Below are 20,597 nucleotides of genomic sequence, written 5' to 3'. Positions count from 1 at the left end.
TCTGCGCAAGGATATGAGACAGGAATAAAGCTGGTACTAGTTTGTTCGCCTAACGTATAAATATGGCGCAGGTGAATACAGAAGTAGTTCGAGTTACCCAAGTGAAGCCTCACCCACGATACAACGTGCGGTGAAGTAGGGCCCGTTTGGCCCCAAATAGAGCATTGAGACAGCAGCACTTAGCCTAAAGTCAAGTTACTCTCGAACGAGTTAACCTAGAAACGTGTTACCCTCAAACGTAAAGCCTTCATCACGAGTCAACGACCAAGTGAAGTGAGCAACCGTGCATCTAAATAGAGCACTTATAACCGCGTGCGAATAGGATAGTAAAGTGTCAGAGCTTAGTGGAATAACATCAAGTTCGACCTAGTTAATGTGAAGTACCGCGCACCGGAGAATCTACACCGGTGAATGCAGAGCCCCTTTCCGGCTGGATTATTATTATATTGCTTTGGTCCTGTTGGAGCGGAGGAGAATCGTCTACCACCCACTACTGTGTGGGATTTACCCGTGAGGAACATCACTCGAGCCCGTCTCTTGGAGAGGCTGGCCGGCTTTCACCTATGCTGCACGTATACTGGGATTACAGCTGCTGCTTTCGTCTGCCGATCAGGGAGTAATATACCGCCTCCCATAGCAGGAGCTTATTGAGTCCCCGTTGATCCAGACTTTGCATTCGAACATTTCCTCCCCCTGCTGGCTTACAACCGGTGGGAACCCTACTAGTATCTCCCGCTACCTTACCAGAGTACCATAGATATAATTCCTAAGATTCAGGTTGTATTATTATCTCCTGCGTAATATGAGAATGGACATACGTTATTGATTTGCTTACGCACATTCCTTTGCCTTATAAGCGCATCCAAAGTAAAGTATATTATGTACTATCATTGCTGCTAATAAATACTTAAACCCAGTTTTGTGTGGAACCGAGTCATTGTGGGAAGTGTTCATCATGAGATACCTGTGTACTGTATGGCCAGTAGTAATGTACATAAGACGGTAGTGGTTTAATGATACCATACTTATTAATACAGTCAGGGAATTGTACCCCTCAGTTACATTTATCATTTTCTTTTGTTTCTAAAGTTATTGAGAAAAAGTTATTCTTGAGTTCTATGGAAAGTTATCTTTATTGTATCAAAGTGAAAAGGGACTTCTAGAAATCTATGTGATGAAAAGAACAGATCTAGTTTCCGTTCACCCACACTGCACATGTAGGCTACATTGCCACACTGGGGCAAAATCTATCATGCATTTAGTCTCATGTCACTCCGATGTCATCTGTAGATTTGTCTGTTTCTAGAAAATGAAGTCAGAGGGTTGTTGATGCCAAATAAATGGATTTTTAAATGTGTTGCACAGCAAAATGTCCAAAAACTCTAGGGCATTTTCTTTGAGCAACCGTATAATGACTACAACTGAAAGGAACGTATTTTTATTAGATGGTAAAATGTTAGATTTGATATATAACACAATAACACTCTTCTCCCCTTCGTGTGACAGACGCTACCTGTTTACTCAACTCTGGCATTGTGCACTTAACCTGCTCCGGCTTCCAGAAAGAGGTCAGTCTCCAGCTTCCATCCTCTCCATTGAGTGTATGTGCCTTTTTTTTGGGTTAGAGCACAATGAATGGAGGAGGACAGTGCCGGTTCACCTTCGGGAGAGGTGTTAGTTGGACAATGCCTAGGCTAACCGGCACTGGCCGCTTCCATTCATTGTGCTAAGCTAGGCTAACGTGCAGCCAGATGGACTTCTACTGAACGCACAGAGAGAAAACTGGTATCTATCTTCTTGTCTCTCTCTGGAGAAGATGATAAGCTAATTTCCCAAAATGTTTTGGGGAAATTCGCTTATTTGCCATCTACCCTGGTGTTAGACAAGCAGATACATACCATTTTCTTCTCTGTGCATGCATTAGGCTTAGGGAACAGCCGCACCGTTAGCCTAGCTTAGCGTCATTCACTGGAAGTAGGTGTGCCAGTGTAGCCTAGTTCCCAACAGTCACGAAATACACTCAAAATACAACTCTAAAACGTTCCTGTAAACATGTTGTGACCTGTGTATTTATTACCACGTGGAGAATTATAATAATTTGACATTTTTGTTTCCTAAGCAGATATATACTCGGAAAATTGTTCAGAGTATATATCTGCTTAGGAAACTAAAATGTATTTTTTTTTGTATTGATTTCTCCACGTGGTAAATACACAGGTCACAACATGTTTACGGAAACGTTTTGGAGTGTATTACCTTTCTGCTTTTCAGACGTGATTTTGGAAAGAGTGTTTGTTTTCTCCTTTCACCCAAGACCCTGAGTTTCTTGAAGAAAGCCGCTCCCTGCTCCAGTGACGCCATCTCTAGTAGCTACACCCGCTGCCTCATGTCGGGCCTGCTGTCCTCTCGCCCGGCCGACGCACAGCCCGGCAACCTCTCTCAGGTACACACACACACACACACACACACACACACACACACACACACACACACACACACACACACACACACACACACACACACACACACACACACACACACACACACACACACACACACACACACACACACACACACACACACACACACACACACACACACACACACACACACACACACACACGTCTCTTGAATCTCTCTATGCAGTGGTTCCTGAACAAATTCAATACACTTTTCTGTCCACGTGGATGATTTAAAAGTGAAATAATTTCCTCCCGAGTGTGTAAATTCATAGCGCGTGTGTTACTTTGTGTTGCCCGTCAGGAGGAGCAGCTTGATGCCATCTTGTCCACGGCGGTGGAGACCAGTTCCCTGGCCCTCATCACTGGGTGCATCAAACAGTGGACCACCGAGGGTGAGGACTCGACCACTCGCTCACCTCACTCCGTCTCACACACAAATCACTCTCAAAATCTCACTCTACTCACTCCGTATTCATCTAGGTTGTGACGGTTTTGAAGCAAAGCATGCAAGTGTGCCACTCCCACACTTTATATGCTTTATTTGAATCCTCCAATTACACTATAAAATGTTGCCAATTTAACAGAATGTTAGTTGTTTAGTCCTTTTCGTTGCCTGCAATTTCCAAGCCACTAAGTGAACTAAGTAAATATATGGACATGGCCAACGGCTGCCAAATATCCGGACCATTGGCCTACAGTCACGGCCGAGGCCTCTGACGTGTGCCAGACAGTCCAAGAGCTATAGAGGCCATACACCGTTGGTGGCTTGTGGGAGTAAGAAAGGGTTGTTTCCTGTGCTTTATACATGTATGTTTTTGAAGCTCAACATCTGAGTGTTGCAAACGCACACACACACACACACACCAGCTCCACTGCTGCTCCCTTAAAGGCCTCTCTCTCTCCCCCTGCAGAGCAGCCCGGCTCGGCCTTGAACCTGCGCTACATCCTGGAGTGGGCCTGGAACAAAGTGGTCCGCACCAAGGAGGAGCTGGACAACATCTGTAGGCTCTCTATACTTATTCCTTTAAAAAATAAAAAAAAAGTTTTACTACCCCCTGTATTTACAGTATGGTATTTGCTATTGTACACTTACGTGTTTGTAATAATAATAATAATAATAATGGATTGGATTTATATAGCGCTCTTCATGACACCCCAGTGACCCCAGAGCGCTTACAGAGTCCATTATTCGTTCATAGGTGGTAAGCTACAATTGCAACCAGAGCTGCCCTGGGGTCTCAGTTTGGAGCTAGAAGCTACAGGGACGGACACTTGTATTGAATGATGTGCAAACGGTGAAGTTCTGTTAATTAAACTTTGTTCAACGTTTTTTCTTTTGGTTGTAACGCGTGCGTGTGTGTGTGTCTGTGTCCCAGGTGCACCGCTGTTTGACAGTTCATCCAACTTCACGGACCCCCAGATCCTTCAGCTGCTGCAACACAGCCAGAGGCTCCTGAGGAACCTCAGCACCATCTTCCACTGTCTGCTCAGCCAGGCCCAGGAGCTCACACAGAGAGGTAGTTTGTTTATTCTTATTAGGGAATACTTTTATTTTATTAGATGGCATAGTGAAGAGCGAGGGAGATGAGGGAGAGAGGGGAGGAGGATAACACACAGAAAACATACTTTTACTTAAGATACTTGAGCAGCTTCAATATAAAACACAGAAAACATACTTTTACGGGCGGCTAGATGGTGTAGTGGGCAAGGCGCTCGTCACCAATGCAGGAGACGCTGGGTTCGAGCCCAGCTCTCCGCATTGCTATCAGCTTGGCTGGTCGTTCATACTAATACAATTGGCAGTATTAGGGGGTGGGAAACTGATGGGTGGGGATCGGACGTTGTGGACAGCGACTCCTACAGGTTGGTTGGTGCGCCTGCGCAGCAGAATCAGGAAGCGACGGGGGCGGCGTGCCCCTCCCACGCAGACCCCCGACGCTGAGAGATTGCGCTGTGCAGGTGAAAAGATGCGACGGCTGCTTCCTCGAGTACCGGGACACGTGATGTAAGGCTTCGTCCACATTGCAGCCGGCCTGTGGGAGGCATGGCCTAACAGCGTTCGAGACAGGGGAGGGTAGAATTGGACGATATGAAATTGGGATGGGAGAAAAATAGAAAATGGGAGAAAAAGTAGATAAAAAAAAAAAAAACAGATACTTGAGCAGCTTCAGTATCGCACAGTGTTTCCCACAGGTTAAGAGTGTATTTGTGGTAGTGGGTGACGGCACTAGGATGCCAATCACCATATGAGATTTTGATTATTGTTTGAGGAAATATCACACTTTCATGGTTTTATTATTATTGTACTTTTTTAAAGATTATAAAAAAAATTATTTATGCATGTGTAAATCATCAATATCTTCCCTTTGAATAAAATAGACAAACCATTTGAAAAAGAAATGCCTATAGCGAACTTACACACACACAAAGGGAGAATGACTTATATCGGACTTAAAGATTTTAGAATATTTCAGCTAATGAAATGAACTATGTATTATCATAAACTATCCAGTTCCTTTTCATAGTGTAACGTAACGCTTGGCTACTTAAAATAATTTAAGGTACAGAGAGAGAGGGAGAGATCAGACCATCTGGCGTGAAATAATTTTCAAATGTTATTTTTCATGATCTCAAGGGTCGAACAAACCTGAACGTTATTGCCATAAAATAGAACATAGTTTGTTTCTTTACCTTTCTGAAACGCGTCTATTCTCAATCTGATGAAAAAGTAGATTTTATTCACAGTCTTTGCTGCCCTCTTATGGGGGCCTGGTGGTACTAAATCCAGATTTATTGGAAAGAGGATATTTTGCCCGATCTATAGATGTATGACTTGGCCATAATAACGCACACAATATGTCTGACACTGGGAATACATTCCCTGAGGTCCATAGATGTCCCTAGATACCAGGAGCATGCAAATGCACCTTGTAGAAGTGGAGCAATCTTCCATTTACTTGGGTATGGGCCTATGAGGTTAAAATAAAACCTCAATAGCGCCCGGCAACACTGCCATCCTTTTAATACTTTTTGAATACTTGAGTACTATTTTATCAAGGTATTATTATTATAATCTTTTTTTTTTTACTTTACGGTTTATTAGTAAACCGTACCCTAGCTACTTAAATTGCTTGCTGACATTTACTTTGTGTTGTGCAGGTCTGGTGGGCCTGATGAGCAAGAACATGGTGTCCAGTCTGATCTCCCAGTACGCTCAGGTGGTCCTCTGGTTCTGTCGCACCGGCCTGCTGCCGGAAGGATCCGGTAAGTTCACGGCCGTACAGGGTACAAATCATAAAAAGCGGAACATAAGGTTGTATTTCTCAGTTGAAAGTTAGTTTTACAGTTTGCTACAGTTGTATCACCCATCCCCATCGCAGTGCAGTCTAACTGGGCAATCTTAATTTAAATGAGTGGCCTTTCTCTCTCCCAAATATGATGAGACATAAAACCAATAAGGGTGGAACTCTCCTGTCATGGGACCGCATTCCCCAACTACCAGCATCCAGTGCTTGTTGGCCTCTTGGGGAAGTGTGACCCGTAGCCTACAGAGCTTGGAGAAGGTGTGACACTGGAATGTCACTTTTAGTCGGGAGGCTTTTTTCAACATGCAGCACAATGAATATAACTGCTTGTAAGCAGCAATATGGTAAGGATATTAGACAACTTTCAGGAGCGTTAAATCGAGCAGCAGGGGGGAAATGGTACCCAAACAGGTACAAGTAAATCAAGAGTTATAGCGGATGACTCGAAGTGGATACTTGGCCGGGCATTGGTTGATATGGAAAGTGAGGTGTTCTGAAGGCTGGGTGGCTCAGCGGTCTAAGCGCTCGTCACCATCGCGTGAGACACCGGTATCGAATCCGGCTGTCCGCGTTGCCCTCCGGCTTGGGCCGGCCGTCATACTGACTCAATTGGCACAGTCAGCGGGAGGGGAGTTGATGGGTGGTAATCTGGTCATTGTAAACAGCGACTCCTACAGGTCGGTCAGGGCGCCTGCACAGCAAGGACAGGAGATGTCGAGGGTAGTGTGAGCCTCCCACACGTTACACCTCGCCAATGAGAGTCCGCGCTGGCAGGTGAAAAGAAGTGGCTGGCTGACTCCACATGTATCGGAGGGGACATGCGATAGATTCTTCTACCCTCCCTACGACCGACCAGTGGGGGGCACATGCGAGCAACGATCAAGACAGGGGAGGGGGGAATTGGCACGACTAAATTGGGATGGGAGAAAAACAGAAAAAGAAGGAGAAAAAGTGGATACAAAAAAAAGAAAGTGAGGTGTTCTGGCTCCGTGGGGGCAGAGGGAGGGGGTCCGTGAGGGGGGGGGTTGGGGTCGGTTGATATGGAAAGATGGGTACGGGTGAGCCTGGTGTTAAGAGAGGAAGGGTGGAGTCATATGAACTCAGGATATGTGATTTGTATCAAAGGGGGAAAGGGACCTTTTGGTCTCATCAGAGAGAGGAGACGGAGAGTCTGTCTCTCACAGATGTAATTCCTTTCTAATAGCCTAATGGCAGCATAATCAAATAATTGTCATAAGGAAGAACACAAGTTGCATTGTTTCTTTGCATGTGAATAGCTAAGTGTAGCATTATCAAAATCATTAATTTACATTTCTTAAACAACTTGGTGCCTTTCTTTATGTGAGCAACTGCAGCTAGATGGTCTAGAATAGATGGATTCCCTTTCTGTCCTGCACCAAAAATCCATATGAAAATATCTTAATCCTTTGATAATTTTGCAGTAATTTATGAATGGCGTGGCATGTCAGCTGCCTGGTAGTTTAAAAAGACAATAATGTTACTCTCTGTAATTTTGATACAATTTATTTAGCCCATTCATTTCTGCTTTATTCAACCACAGGGTTTAGGTAGGATAAGGAAAACACTGTCCGCACCACCCTCTCCACGGTGCCTCAAAGTACAACGGAAACGCCTACATAATTATTAAATACATAATAATTACATTTATATAGCATGTAGCAGTGAAATGACACTGAATGAATAGTACCTGTAGCCTATGAGGCAATAATACATACCGTAATTCCTCTAATAGTAACCCCGGCTTGTATTTGTTTCAACTGTAGCGGGTACCAGGCTTGTATTAGGAGGAGGCCTGTATAAGAGGGAGGCCTATATTTCAAATTTTCAAACGGATCATAATGAATAAATCAACATTTTGTGTCAGTTTGAACCCAGTAAAATGTACTGGGTTCATTTATTGAAACCAAGTACATTGCTGTTTAAAAATTCCTCACCTAGCCTAGTATCAATAGCTTCGATCAGGAAACTGAAATCTTGCTGCAGTTGGCCAACATGAAGAGATCACATCGTTTAACATAATTCTGCATGGATGTCTTTGTTGTGAAACACGTATTTACATAGCAGTCGATGTAAGTCCACACTTCACTGATGCACAGCACCTGGAAAAGAAATAGACTTGCATACAAAGAAGGAAGCGGCAGAAAATGACTCTCGAAGGGTGGCTGGGTAGCGCAGTGGACTAAGCACTAGCCTACCACCGCAGAGACTCGAATCCAGCTGTCGGCGGTACCTCTGGCTTGGTCAGTCGTCCCTACTAACACAATTGGCAGTGTTAGCGGGTGGGAAGCCGGTGGGGTATGTGTGTCCTGGTCATTGTAAACTGCGACTCCTACTGGTCGGTCGGGACGCCTGTTCAGCAGGGAAGGGATCTGGGGGAAATAGCGTTAACCTCCGCATGCGTTACGTTCCCCCAGTGAAACTCCTCGCTGTCAGGTGAAAAGAAGCGTCTGGCGACTCCACATGTATCGGAGGAGGCATGTGGTAGTTCTACACCCTCCCCAGGCCGACAGTGGGGCAATCATGCGCGCAACGACCAGGAAGGGAATTGGCAACGATAAAATTGGGATGGGTGAAAATACAGAAAGCCCAAAAATAAATATAATAATAAAAATAACCTGCGTCTGGTGGAGATCACAGCATTGAATAACAGTAGAGCATTTCTGTCCAGGTAGCGGCGGGCACACATGCGTCAAAAAAAAAGCAGTCTGTAGATTCCATGTAATGTGATGAACATTCTATACATTATTAGATATGATACAGTGAAGAATGATGGTGAGATATGGTTGCAGAGAGAGAGGGCATGATGTTTGACAAAGGTCATGAGCTGAATTGAGTGTCGTGGACGTTGTACGCGCCGCATTTGGCCGTGTCACCGACCCTGCTTTATTTAATAACGGTTATTCCACTCCCCACCAGACGAGGACGCTCTCCAAATCTCCAGGCCTTACTACAGCCACTCCGTCATCAGCAACTATTACACCATCCGCAGAGAGGAGCTGAGCAGGCTGGCCAAGTGAGTGTCACCAGAGACGTGTCAAAAGGGAGACCAATCAACTCTTTCTCATTTCCTGTTTTGCATCACGTGGGCTATAAAGTCGCGCCCCTTCCACTGGAGCACCATGGGGCCCTATTTCAGAAACTATATGTACAGTAGTGATGTCATCCGAGGACACTGACTGTTAATTACAGCTTAATGAAATGATCCTTAACTTTATTTTTTATCTATCATTTCATTGAGCTGTAATTAACACAACACAAGGATTCAGTGTCCTCTGTTGACGTCACCGGTGGCCATATTCAAACTCATTAACTGTCAAAACTATATGAATGTGTGCAAAATAAATCGGCATTGTTTTTCTGAAGTGGTCCTTTAAGTTGTTGAATAAACCCCAAGAGATAACGTCGTAACGCGTGTTCCTCAGGGGGAAATGGTGTGCAGACTGCCTGATGATTGATGGCTTGGTGGGCCAATGTGGTGAGCGCCTGGTCAACCTGTGGAAAAGGGACGAGGGCGGTACAGGGCAGTACCCACCACCTACGTTACACGTAAGCATTCTATAAATATTGTCTCTCTAATTTCAACATGTCATTTGCTAATATTTTGGAGCACCTGATTGATTCAGAGATGTAGGTCTCATTGTATAACAGATTGTTCACGTAGTTATTATTATTCAGTTAAGTAAAGAATTTAAATTTCTGTATCTTTTTTTCTTTTTTTTTACCACCAGGCCTTGCTGGATATTTATCTGCTGGAGAACATTGACGAAGCTCACAAACACGCCCTTGTATCCTTTCAGTGATTACAGCCATGGTGTCGCACTGAACCTACATGCAGTAGTGCTGGTTTAGTTTAAATTAACTAGGGCTAGGCTGTGCTTTGATGTGACAGATGATCAGGTAGTCAAGAAATCCCCACAATAGGAGGGATACCCTGACTGCCAATGCTGCTACTTGTATTATTACACCCACACAGACCAATCAAGTGCTGAAGGGAGTATTGCAATCACTCCGATTTGGATGAGACATTGGACATAGGCTGATAGCAGGCCAAGGACTTGAATTATCCAATGTCCTTCAAATCGATCGATAAGTATTTTATTTGAGTTAATTTTCATAATGTCCACAGTAAAATCAATAATTATGCTAAACATAAACACAAGGGGGTGTTACTACACAGCCTGAGCCTCACCTAGACTCCTGTAATCGGATCAGCAACACTTTTGCAACATGCCCGCATCACCCTCGTGTTGTAGTTGAAATACCGTACTTTTCGCACTTTAAGCCGCACCGGACTAAGCCGCAGCAGCTAAATTGAATGATGTGTACATATATAAGCCGCACTGGACTATAAGCTGCATGTGTTTTAATGTTTAATTACCATATGTAAGGAGTGGAGCCTGTGGCTTAATTTGACTCAACACGGGAAACCTCACCCGGCCCGGACACGGAAAGGATTGACAGATTGATTGCTCTTTCTCGATTCTGTGAGTCGTGGTGCATGGCCGTTCTTATATTGAGCTTTAAGTTCCCACCTCTACAGAGAATGACTCCCATTGGGACACAATACTGTCGGACAAATAACATTAACTCATTTACAAGTTGTATTAAGTTTAGCAAATAAGGGAACAGATAAATAACATTTCAATGCAGTAAAAAAAGCAATATTTCGATTTTCGGGTTTTGTCCACATATAAGCCGCACCGTTATATAAGCCGCAGGGTCGAAAAATGGGGGGAAAAGCCGCGGCTTATAGTCCGAAAAGTACGGTACCTATGGATTAGAAACACCTATGGATTAGAAACATTCTTTAGCCAGCGAATCTCTTAGTTACATCAACATTGTGCTGTCGGAGTACACACTGAATACGTTTCAGGGGGCCTGTGTGGCTGATTTGTTGGTCCATTAAACTTGATCTACTTGGGAGCATTTTATTTAGTGTGCATACTCCTATTTTTTTTTTCAAACTATATCATAGACCTCAAATCCATAACTTATTAAAAGTTGGTACCTCCCAAATCAGCTAAAATGGCAACAGTATTAAATATGGCTGCTCCCCAGTTTAATGTCATAAAAAAAATTATCCCATAATGCAAAGTGCCTAACATCCTCTTTTGCTCTTATGGAGCATTAGCGCTAACATTTTCTACCAAGCATTACAGCTGCTGTGTTACAATGTTAAATGTTACAGCTAATGCTATTTAGCAGTGTTGATCGACAATGGTCTTTTTATTAACGGTAGGTAAAGTTAGCTGGCATTAACTCATGTTTTTGGGGTGGGGTAGATTAGGAGGAGTGATGACACATCATAACATACTTAATACAGTCTCTGATTGAACTTCTTCTGTGTGTCTGAGCCTTAACCTGCCGTCCTCAAGGTGATCTACCTGCTGTTGGATGTCATGTATGCCTTCCCCAATAAGGGCGGAGCGTCTGTAGAGTCTTTCCCCACGGCCTTCGCCATCCCCATCGGGTTGGTCAAGCTGGTGCAAGGCCTCTGGCTGCTGGACCACCATGACCACCAGGTACGTGCACACACACACGCACGCAGTAGTAGTCTACACCCTCCCCAGACCGACAGTAAGGCAGCATGTGGTAGTCTACACCCTCCCCAGGCCGACAGTAGGGCAGCATGTGGTAGTCTACACCCTCCCCAGACTGACAGTAGGGCAGCATGTGGTAGTCTACACCCTCCCCAGACTGACAGTAGGGCAGCATGTGGTAGTCTACACCCTCCCCAGACTGACAGTAGGGCAGCATGTGGTAGTCTACACCCTCCCCAGACTGACAGTAGGGCAGCATGTGGTAGTCTACACCCTCCCCAGACTGACAGTAGGGCAGCATGTGGTAGTCTACACCCTCCCCAGACTGACAGTAGGGCAGCATGTGGTAGTCTACACCCTCCCCAGACTGACAGTAGGGCAGCATGTGGTAGTCTACACCCTCCCCAGACTGACAGTAGGGCAGCATGTAGTAGTCTACACCCTCCCCAGACTGACAGTAGGGCAGTGCAACGACCAGAAAGGGAATTTACATAACTAAATTGGGGGATGAGAGTAATTATAATAGTTCAGCAGTGACACACACACACACACACACACACACACCATCTCAGAACACCTACTCATGATCACCATGAAAGGAAAGAGTGCTTTGATGAAATGGTAGCTCTATTGACCTGAGTTGCCGTCACCCCACTGACATTTGCCCCTTCACCTCGTTCAGAGTGCCGTGGAGCTGCTCCTGCACCCGACCACCTCTCTGTGCCAGTTCACGTGGCAGCATGAGCGTGTCCTGCAGGCGCTGATGTGCCAGGGCCAGCACCCGGTGGCGCTGCGGTACCTCCACGTAACCAAGCCCCCGCTCTCCACCATCGCCCAGGCCAAGCTTTCCCTCTCGGTACTGCTGCACAACAGGTAGGCACCCCTGGGCTGTGGTCTAACTGATACACCAGGGCTAGGATGATAGCTATGGTCTAACAAACTGATACACCAGGGCTAGGATGATAGCTATGGTCTAACAAACTGATACACCAGGGCTAGGATGATAGCTATGGTCTAACTGATACACCAGGGCTAGGATGATAGCTATGGTCTAACTGATACACCAGGGCTAGGATGATAGCTATGGTCTAACTGATACACCAGGGCTAGGATGATAGCTATGGTCTAACTGATACACCAGGGCTAGGATGATAGCTATGGTCTAACTGATACACCAGGGCTAGGATGATAGCTATGGTCTAACTGATACACCAGGGCTAGGATGATAGCTATGGTCTAACTGATACACCAGGGCTAGGATGATAGCTATGGTCTAACTGATGCACCAGGGCTAGGATGATAGCTATGGTCTAACAAACTGATACACCAGGGCTAGGAGGATATAAAGGGCACATTCCTAAGAACTGGGTGCATATGGCAATAAAGTATTTAATCTTGAATTGTGACTTTGCTCGACTACTTAAGGTGGAGGGCCATTTATAGATGAGCTATGCCATTTCTACATTTAAACAGAAATATGTGTTTTTGGAAGATAAATCATGTATGCTTATATTTCAAATTATGAAATGGATCTATTTAGATTAGGCCTGCCCAAACATAATGACATGGGAAGGCCAAAGGACAAAACTAGACATGGTTGGGTTGGAGACCTGTGGGGCGGAGAATACGATCATTTAGAAATGTAACAAGTAAAATGCGCTTAGGTCTTTTATTAATTGGTTTTTAATAATAAGCAAGTTATCTTAAAATCAGTACTGAAATGTAACTAAATTGCATGAACGTAGACTCAATAGGATTATCTGGGGTGCCACACAGAAAGTTGTGGCTGCTCACACTAGGCCCTACTTTTGATTTGATGTGTACATGAACCTCTCCTTCCAGGTGTCTGGTGGAGGCCTGGGCTCTGCTGAGGCAGCACTCCAACCGCCTCAACATGGAGGAACTCATGGGCTTCATGTTCGAGAGCTGCCAAGAGCTGGGCCTCATGAAGGAGCTGCTCAAACTGCCCCTGAGCCTCACGGAGCAGGTATGAGGGGGAAGATTACGTGGAGGGGTGGGGGCATTGAGAGAGGGTGAGACGGGAGGGAGGGGGAGAGAGAACCGTGTTTTTTTTTCTCTCTTCCAAACACCACACACCTATTTTATTTTATTTGTTATAGCCAAGGACAAACAATGGCGTGTGGTGATGCTGATATATAAATGGATCACCTCTACATCATTTTATAAGAGCATTATATCTTATTGTAAGTGTATCTGGATAAACATGTGAAGGGCTGTGTGTCTGTGTTCCTAGGAGTGCTTGGAGAAGTATCTGCAGAGTACAGGGGGTCTCCCCAACCGGGAGCTGTTGGTGGTTCACTTCCTGCAACAGGCCAACTACATACCTGCCCTGCAACTCAACCAAAGCCTTAAGATGAACCTTGTGGTACGTTTAACACACACACAAGATTTATCTTGTAGTTATGTGCATACCGTAATTCCTCTAATAGTAACCGGGTCTCAAATACAAGCCGGGTCTCTATTAATGGCCGGGTGCGCTCTTGAGCTAAGCAATTATAAGCCGGCCTCCTAATACAAGCCGGGTTACTAATATACTGAGCTGCATACTGAGCTAGTTACTCGATTTCACTTTGAAAACGTTGAAATGACCAGTGACCACCTGTAATTGCACTGTTTACTATTTCATACAGTACTTGGTTTCAATAAATGAACCCAGTACATTTTACTGGGTTCAAACTGACACAAAATGTTGATTTATTCATTATGATCCGTTTAAAATTTTGAAATATAGGCCTCCCTCTTATACAGGCCTCCTCCTAATACAAGCCTGGTACCCGCTACGGTTGAAACAAATACAAGCCGGGGTTACTATTAGAGGAATTACGGTAATACAAACAAGCGTTAATCCGCAATAACTCCAACCGCATACGCGCATTTACACGCACACCTGCACACAAACACGTGACCTCCATGCCAATTCCAGCTCCCTTGTGCAGAAGCTGTGGCCGCTAGTGTCCGGGTGGGGACACTTGTGGACCAACGGAGCGAGCTGAAGGGCTGCTGCTGCAGCTCAGAATTGACCAGCTCAAATCAGATGTGTGACAACTGCACAGTCCTGGACAAGCCACATAAAAAGAAATCTGAATTCAGTAATGTTAAAGGGGAACTATCTTATAAATGGCCTTTTTGAGTGTTTAGCATTGTTTCCTAGCTATGTGAACTTATATTAATATGATCGTCACGGTGACCAATTGCAGCCACTCTTATTGTCTGGGACCAAATACGGCCACGCCCCACTCCCAGCAAAAAGTGGGAATCTCTAGAATGGGTTTGGGGCGGCGCTGTATACGGAAGTAGCTCTCAAGGTGACGATTAGACAACACTTTTTTGTTGTCAGTAGATGGCAGCATTGGTTTAAAATTAAAGGCTGAAAATGTTGAGAACTACAACACTGCATTTCCCAAGTGCGTTAGCACAGGTCGCAGGTCACTGGGATGTGTCTATATTCTCCGACGTGATCTGAACAGCGTTAAACTATTACTGCGACCTCGGTATAGCGACCGAGAATGGCCAACTAATTATCTTAACAAAAGTGCGCTGGTAGCGTTACATATGTTGTCTAAAGGGGGACATATGGTACAATTTAAGATTCTAATGATAATCGGCATATAAAGGACAAGATAAAGCATCGTTAATTTGTAAGAAACCTCAATGAAAACGGCGCAGGGTGCTATTGTTATGAAAATGTGATAGAATCCTATAAAAATGTGGACGCATTTGGCCTACGTTCCGTTATGTCTCTAATTCTCATATTTGCGCATTCTTCCAATTCTCCTCTCACAATATTCACCCTCACTGAACTGAGTCATTTGAAAATTTGCTGATTTGTGATGTCAGAGAGACACCGCTGCATGATAATGTGGCTGTGTGGCATCAGGTACATGATGAGCTGCACACAGTGGTTGGAGCCCAGGCTCAAAACGGCTTAAGATCTTGAGGTAGAAAAATGCTGTTTTTGAGGACTTGATTAGAAATACAAAACGATGAATAAAAAAAAAGAAAAAAAAATTACAGATGTGTTCCATAGACTCACAGGAATTGTGTAAAAGTGCCCAAATAGTGAAAGAAATGGTAAAATAGTTCCCCTTTAAAAATGCTTCTTCAATGAACAGCAGCAGACAACAAAATAACACATTTCAGTCCACCTGAACAAGGAGTATGCAACAGTGTGAGGAACAGCATGGATTGTGCTGAGAAGTAAGACATAGGGCTATGGTTGCAAATATCACAACTATCCCTTTAACATCTTTGAGATGGCAAGCCTCCTCCTCCACATCCTTCTCCACATTCTGTCTTCCATCATGCTTCCTTACCCTACTGGAAGTTAACAAGGCTAACGTTGGCCCTTTAGCTAAAACACGGACCCATTATGACCATGACATTTAGGCGATTTGCATATTCATGACAGGCTTCACTTATGGAAATGACAGACGTTTAAAGTCATAACATGCGCAACATGTAATCTAACTAGTGTGCAATGAATGAATCACGTTCAAAATATAAATAACTTTTATCTTAAAGGCGACCTCAGAGGGTTACACCCAAGCGGTCTGGTACCGGTACGATATTGATATCCCGCCATAAATCGATGAATACAGAACATATTCATTAATGTTTTTTTTTTATTTATTTTTATGTAGCCAAGAGTAGACCCTAACCCTGTCAAAACAGCAGTCAAAGTGTTTATTTTCAGCACTACGTTTGTTTACCAATGATTTTAAGTGTTATTAGCAAAATTATGAGTTTATAAATATCTCAGCGCATCCCGACAGAAAACCGGATGAATTAGACACGAGGAAATAACGTGTCATGAAAGCATTGTAGTCCTAAGACCGAGGAGAACCAGGGCTTTCAATGTTCATGGACATCGACATTTCTGAAAACATTACTACCCAGCTCAACCCAGCCTCTGAAAGCTGGTGAAAATATTCTTTGTGAAAGATTCTGACGTTATTTTTGTGACTATCTCATGGGCCAAACAAACCTGAATGTTATTGCCATAAAATACAATGTAGATTGTTTATTTACCTTTCCGTGAATGCCAAAAAAAAAAAACATCTCAATCTGATGAAAAATGGCGGAGCTATTTACATTATAAAAAAGTAACTGTACTTACAGTAGATTTCATGCACTGTCTGTTACGGGCACCTGGTGGTACTTAATCCAGATTGAACTCTGCCATTGGAAAGATGAAATTTAGGTGAAATTTCTGAAAATATGGCTGACAAAACCATACCGCAACCATTAACACTTTCAGTGCCAACAACGGGAAAACTCGTTAGTTCATGCCAACCGTTTTGAGTGCCAACGATGAGAAATCTCGTCGTTTAATCGTTATTTTTTTATTAGCGATTTCCATTCATATTTCATCAATCTAGCCTCACGTTACCAGTGGGGATCTGTCTGAGCTCGAACAGGGAAAATACCGCCCCCTATCGTCTCTCCGGATGGTACTGCACCCCATTGGATTGGATTGAATGAAATGCATGGGGAAAAAAAGAGTCCGGAATCCACATTTTACTTGTCAGACAAGTAACCGGAGACGATCCCAGTCATTGCCCACCACCAGAACAGCGTGGAATATGTCTTTTGACCACCCAGCGTTGGATCAATAAACGCGATCGATATTTGGAATGGCGATCAGGAATTGGAATAATCTTTTTGGAGAACATCTGATCTGAGTTAAGGAATCTATTTTACCAGTATTGGGATAATCAGAGCTGTTTTCACCTATATATCAATGTGTCCCCTACATTGTGTGTATGTGGCTGTGAGTGTGTGTGTAGCTGATCAGGAAATAAGATAATGGATTTTTCAGCCCGCTTCTATAGCGTGCATAAGTACACATATACTATCGATAATCTAGCGTTTATTTGAAAACGATTCATAAATAGGCCGAAAAATGACAACGTGTTTTGTGTATTACAGTAAAGCGCAATTCCTGCAGAATCTTTTTTTTCTTCTAAAAGTTTCAAAAAACTAGCATTTTTCAAAATGGTATAAAACAGAAATGAACCGATAATTAAAAAAAAATAAAAAAAAATTGACTGCAAACAAGTCATTGATAAGCAACGGTCGTATTAGACACATAGCCATAATTTAAGATAGAGTTTATGCGTTCACAAATGTGAGAGCTCTGTCATTGAATAGAGCGGTGGCATTCAACGGGGTAAATAGGGCACGGAAAGTGTTAACATGGAAGCTCAGACATTTCAAACATTGACAATGTAACTTTCATATTGAATTCTTGAATTGTTTTGGTAAATTACGTCACAAATATCTAGCTGTTATTTGGAGGGGGTGGGGTGGCTGTCTATTAGTATTTGAATAGTTCCCAGTGACTATCGAATAGTCATTTTGTGGGTTTTGCCCATCCCTAATAACTAGTGCTGCTGTGAAAGGATGCTTGTGTTTTAGATGCTCTTTATAACTAGTGCTGCTGTGAAAGGATGCTTGTTTTAGATGCTCTTTATAACTAGTGCTGCTGTGAAAGGATGCTTGTTTTAGATGCTCTTTATAACTAGTGCTGCTGTGAAAGGATGCTCGTGTCTTAGATGCTCTTTATAACTAGTGCTGCTGTGAAAGGATGCTTGTTTTAGATGCTCTTTATAACTAGTGCTGCTGTGAAAGGATGCTTGTGTCTTAGATGCTCTTTATAACTAGTGCTGCTGTGAAAGGATGCTCGTGTCTTAGATGCTCTTTATAACTAGTGCTGCTGTGAAAGTCGAGCAGAAGCGGCATTGTACTGTTTTGTTTCCTCTTTGTATTTCCTGGTGCATGTGGATATTAGACAATTGAAGCAATACTGCCCCCAACTGATTCCTATAATGTATTGCATTGCTGACAAAAAGTAGTTGTGTGGTTGTTGTTACTGAATCCCATCGTATCATTGCAATATTTGTGATATCGCTAAATATCAAATTATTGCCATAATAATGGGTAAAAAAAAAAAGCCTGAGATTTTAACTCTTATACATCATTCAAGTGAGATATTATATCATACAATATTATATGTATAAAGACTCATACCGCAGTCCTTACACACACTCTCTCTTTAATCGACCTCACCCACACACAGACTCACTTGTAACTGCAAATCATAGGGAATAAAGGTGTCATAATTCTAATCCTGTCTCTTTCCCCTAAACCAGAACGAGCGGGACCCCAAGGTTAGAGAGCGCTCCATGGCCAGGAACTCTATCATGGACCAGTATGGCAAAGTTCTGCCCAGCATCCAGAGGAAGCTAGCACTGGAGAGAGCCAAACCCTACCAACACCCCTCTGCCATCCACAGAGAAGGTAGGGAGGGATGGTGCCTGGTTATTTTAACTCAAAACTATGATCGCGTTTGCCGAGCATGCGTTTCGTCCGTTGAAACACAGAACTGTGATAGTTTCAGATTAGGTAAAATAGACATAGTGTAATTTATCTTAGCCAGAAGGTATTCCAAAAGTATAATTCGAAATAATTCCAAGTGATCGCATCGCCATCGCGATTACCAGTGTATATGTCTATACACGTTTCGATGGTCAAATACGCTCATGCGACGCAATCCAGAGGCGAGGACTGTGAATTCCTGTCCCGGGAGAAGGAGTGGCCACTCGCGAGGATAAACTGAAAGTTATCTGGCTATCAGACCAGAGCCCCATTCAGTTCAGACACGGGACGATACTTCCACCTGGTGATGGTCGATCAAAATGCAGTTCAAAATTGTTGGGACGTGCCTAAATGATGCAGATCGCTCTGGGCAACTGTGTAGAGCGGGGATCAAAGTAAAAAGATCAAACAATCGTTTTTGGCACTCAACGGTTGGGGCCCAGAAACGTAAAAAGCCGTGATTGGTACCCAAAGTGTTAAAGGGGCACCGAAAAACAATGCAGATTTATTTTGCACATAATCTTACACATATCTCGATGTTCTAAACAGTTTTGCACACATTAATTTAGTTTGACAGTTATTGAGAGTTGATTAGTTTTAATATCTCCCCCCTTGGTGTCATCGGAGGACACTTAACCCTTTAATCGCCGTTGACGCTTTTCAGCGTCATTCCCCGCCATGCTTATTCTGCCGATGACGCTGTACAGCGTTATTGATATCAATATTTCGAAATCATATTTCTCCCCCGGAGACATTATATGTACTGGTGAGCCCCTGTCAACTCTAACGGTTCAAGAGCGCCATCTGGTGGCCGATCGGCAGATCGCCCAGGGCATAAACAGGGAAGTGGACGCTGGTGCTCATTTCAATTTGGTCCGATCACTCGCTATAGGTCCCGGGACTCGAGCTCGACACAATGGATATCGATCCGTTGCCAATAACTCAATAAACAACATGATTTGGACGTATATACTATTATACAACCTGGAAATGGATCGGGTATTTCTATATCCCCTAATAGAAAAAATTCTGTTCCACGCTCATCTCCCAACGGCGCGAGGAAGCTACGGTGAGTTTCAGCGTTATTTTGTAATGTCTTCTATACTAACTGCTCCAATGATCATATCACCCACACTAGATGAATGATATAACGTTGCCCACGGAATTATAAACGACCCCCCGCCCATCCGGTCATCATCAGATCATACGTAGTAACTTCTAGAAGTACGTCCATTTGAAATTTTTTTTTTCGCGCCGATTGCTATCAAACTGTATACAATCATCAATATAATGCATTTGGGGCTATAAATCATGTTCTGGAGAAAGCTGCAGAAAACGATAAAAACATACTTATACTTTAGACCGTATTATAGTATGAATATGTGAATGAAAAAGTATAACGTTGCTACACCCTGAACAATAGATATAGGACTTTGAATGGGCCATGGTAATGTCAATTTAGCAATACAATTTAAAAAGTTATAGCCTTGCAAAGAAGGGGAACTTCTCCATGTTAAATACGGCTGGCGAGGGATGGTAAATTATGAATTTAACCCCGGCGATCAAAGGGTTAATCATTTTGTTGTGTTAATTACACCTCAATGAAATTATGTAGATGAAAAAATAGAGATATGGATTTCAGCAGGGATTGCCCATGGGGACATTAACGTGTGTTGTCGGGCCTTACAAATAAATTTGATTTGATATTGATTGCTATTTTTCATCTACATAATTGCGTTGAGATGTAATAAAAAAGGATTCAGTGTCATCTGACTGTCGGTTTACTGGGGGCTGACATCTTGATTTGAATGTAAAATGTGTTATTTTCACTACAAGTCGCACCCAGTAAGCAGACTTGAAATTTGGAAAAG

General features: G+C 43.4%; 1 protein-coding gene across 1 annotated transcript in view; it reads left to right on the top strand.

Annotated features, from left to right (window-relative positions):
• The window catches only part of ahctf1 (AT hook containing transcription factor 1), a 127,592-nt gene that overhangs the window by 67,334 nt on the left and 39,661 nt on the right, over window positions 1–20,597 (top strand). Inside the window, exons 13-26 of the mRNA XM_084308751.1 lie at window positions 1,507–1,568; window positions 2,315–2,443; window positions 2,764–2,854; window positions 3,374–3,463; window positions 3,839–3,979; window positions 5,622–5,726; window positions 8,705–8,801; window positions 9,211–9,334; window positions 9,517–9,573; window positions 11,164–11,310; window positions 12,011–12,201; window positions 13,171–13,315; window positions 13,583–13,714; window positions 18,501–18,648. Coding sequence (XP_084164877.1) covers window positions 1,507–1,568; window positions 2,315–2,443; window positions 2,764–2,854; window positions 3,374–3,463; window positions 3,839–3,979; window positions 5,622–5,726; window positions 8,705–8,801; window positions 9,211–9,334; window positions 9,517–9,573; window positions 11,164–11,310; window positions 12,011–12,201; window positions 13,171–13,315; window positions 13,583–13,714; window positions 18,501–18,648 — 1,659 coding nt within the window. The remainder of the gene's footprint in view (window positions 1–1,506; window positions 1,569–2,314; window positions 2,444–2,763; window positions 2,855–3,373; window positions 3,464–3,838; window positions 3,980–5,621; window positions 5,727–8,704; window positions 8,802–9,210; window positions 9,335–9,516; window positions 9,574–11,163; window positions 11,311–12,010; window positions 12,202–13,170; window positions 13,316–13,582; window positions 13,715–18,500; window positions 18,649–20,597) is intronic.

The sequence above is a fragment of the Notolepis coatsorum genome (assembly GCF_963971535.1).
Source record: "Notolepis coatsorum genome assembly, chromosome: 2".
Taxonomy (NCBI): Eukaryota; Metazoa; Chordata; class Actinopteri; order Aulopiformes; family Paralepididae; genus Notolepis; species Notolepis coatsorum.
Note: the sequence above shows the minus strand (reverse complement) of the source record. Positions and strands in the feature narration are given on the sequence as shown.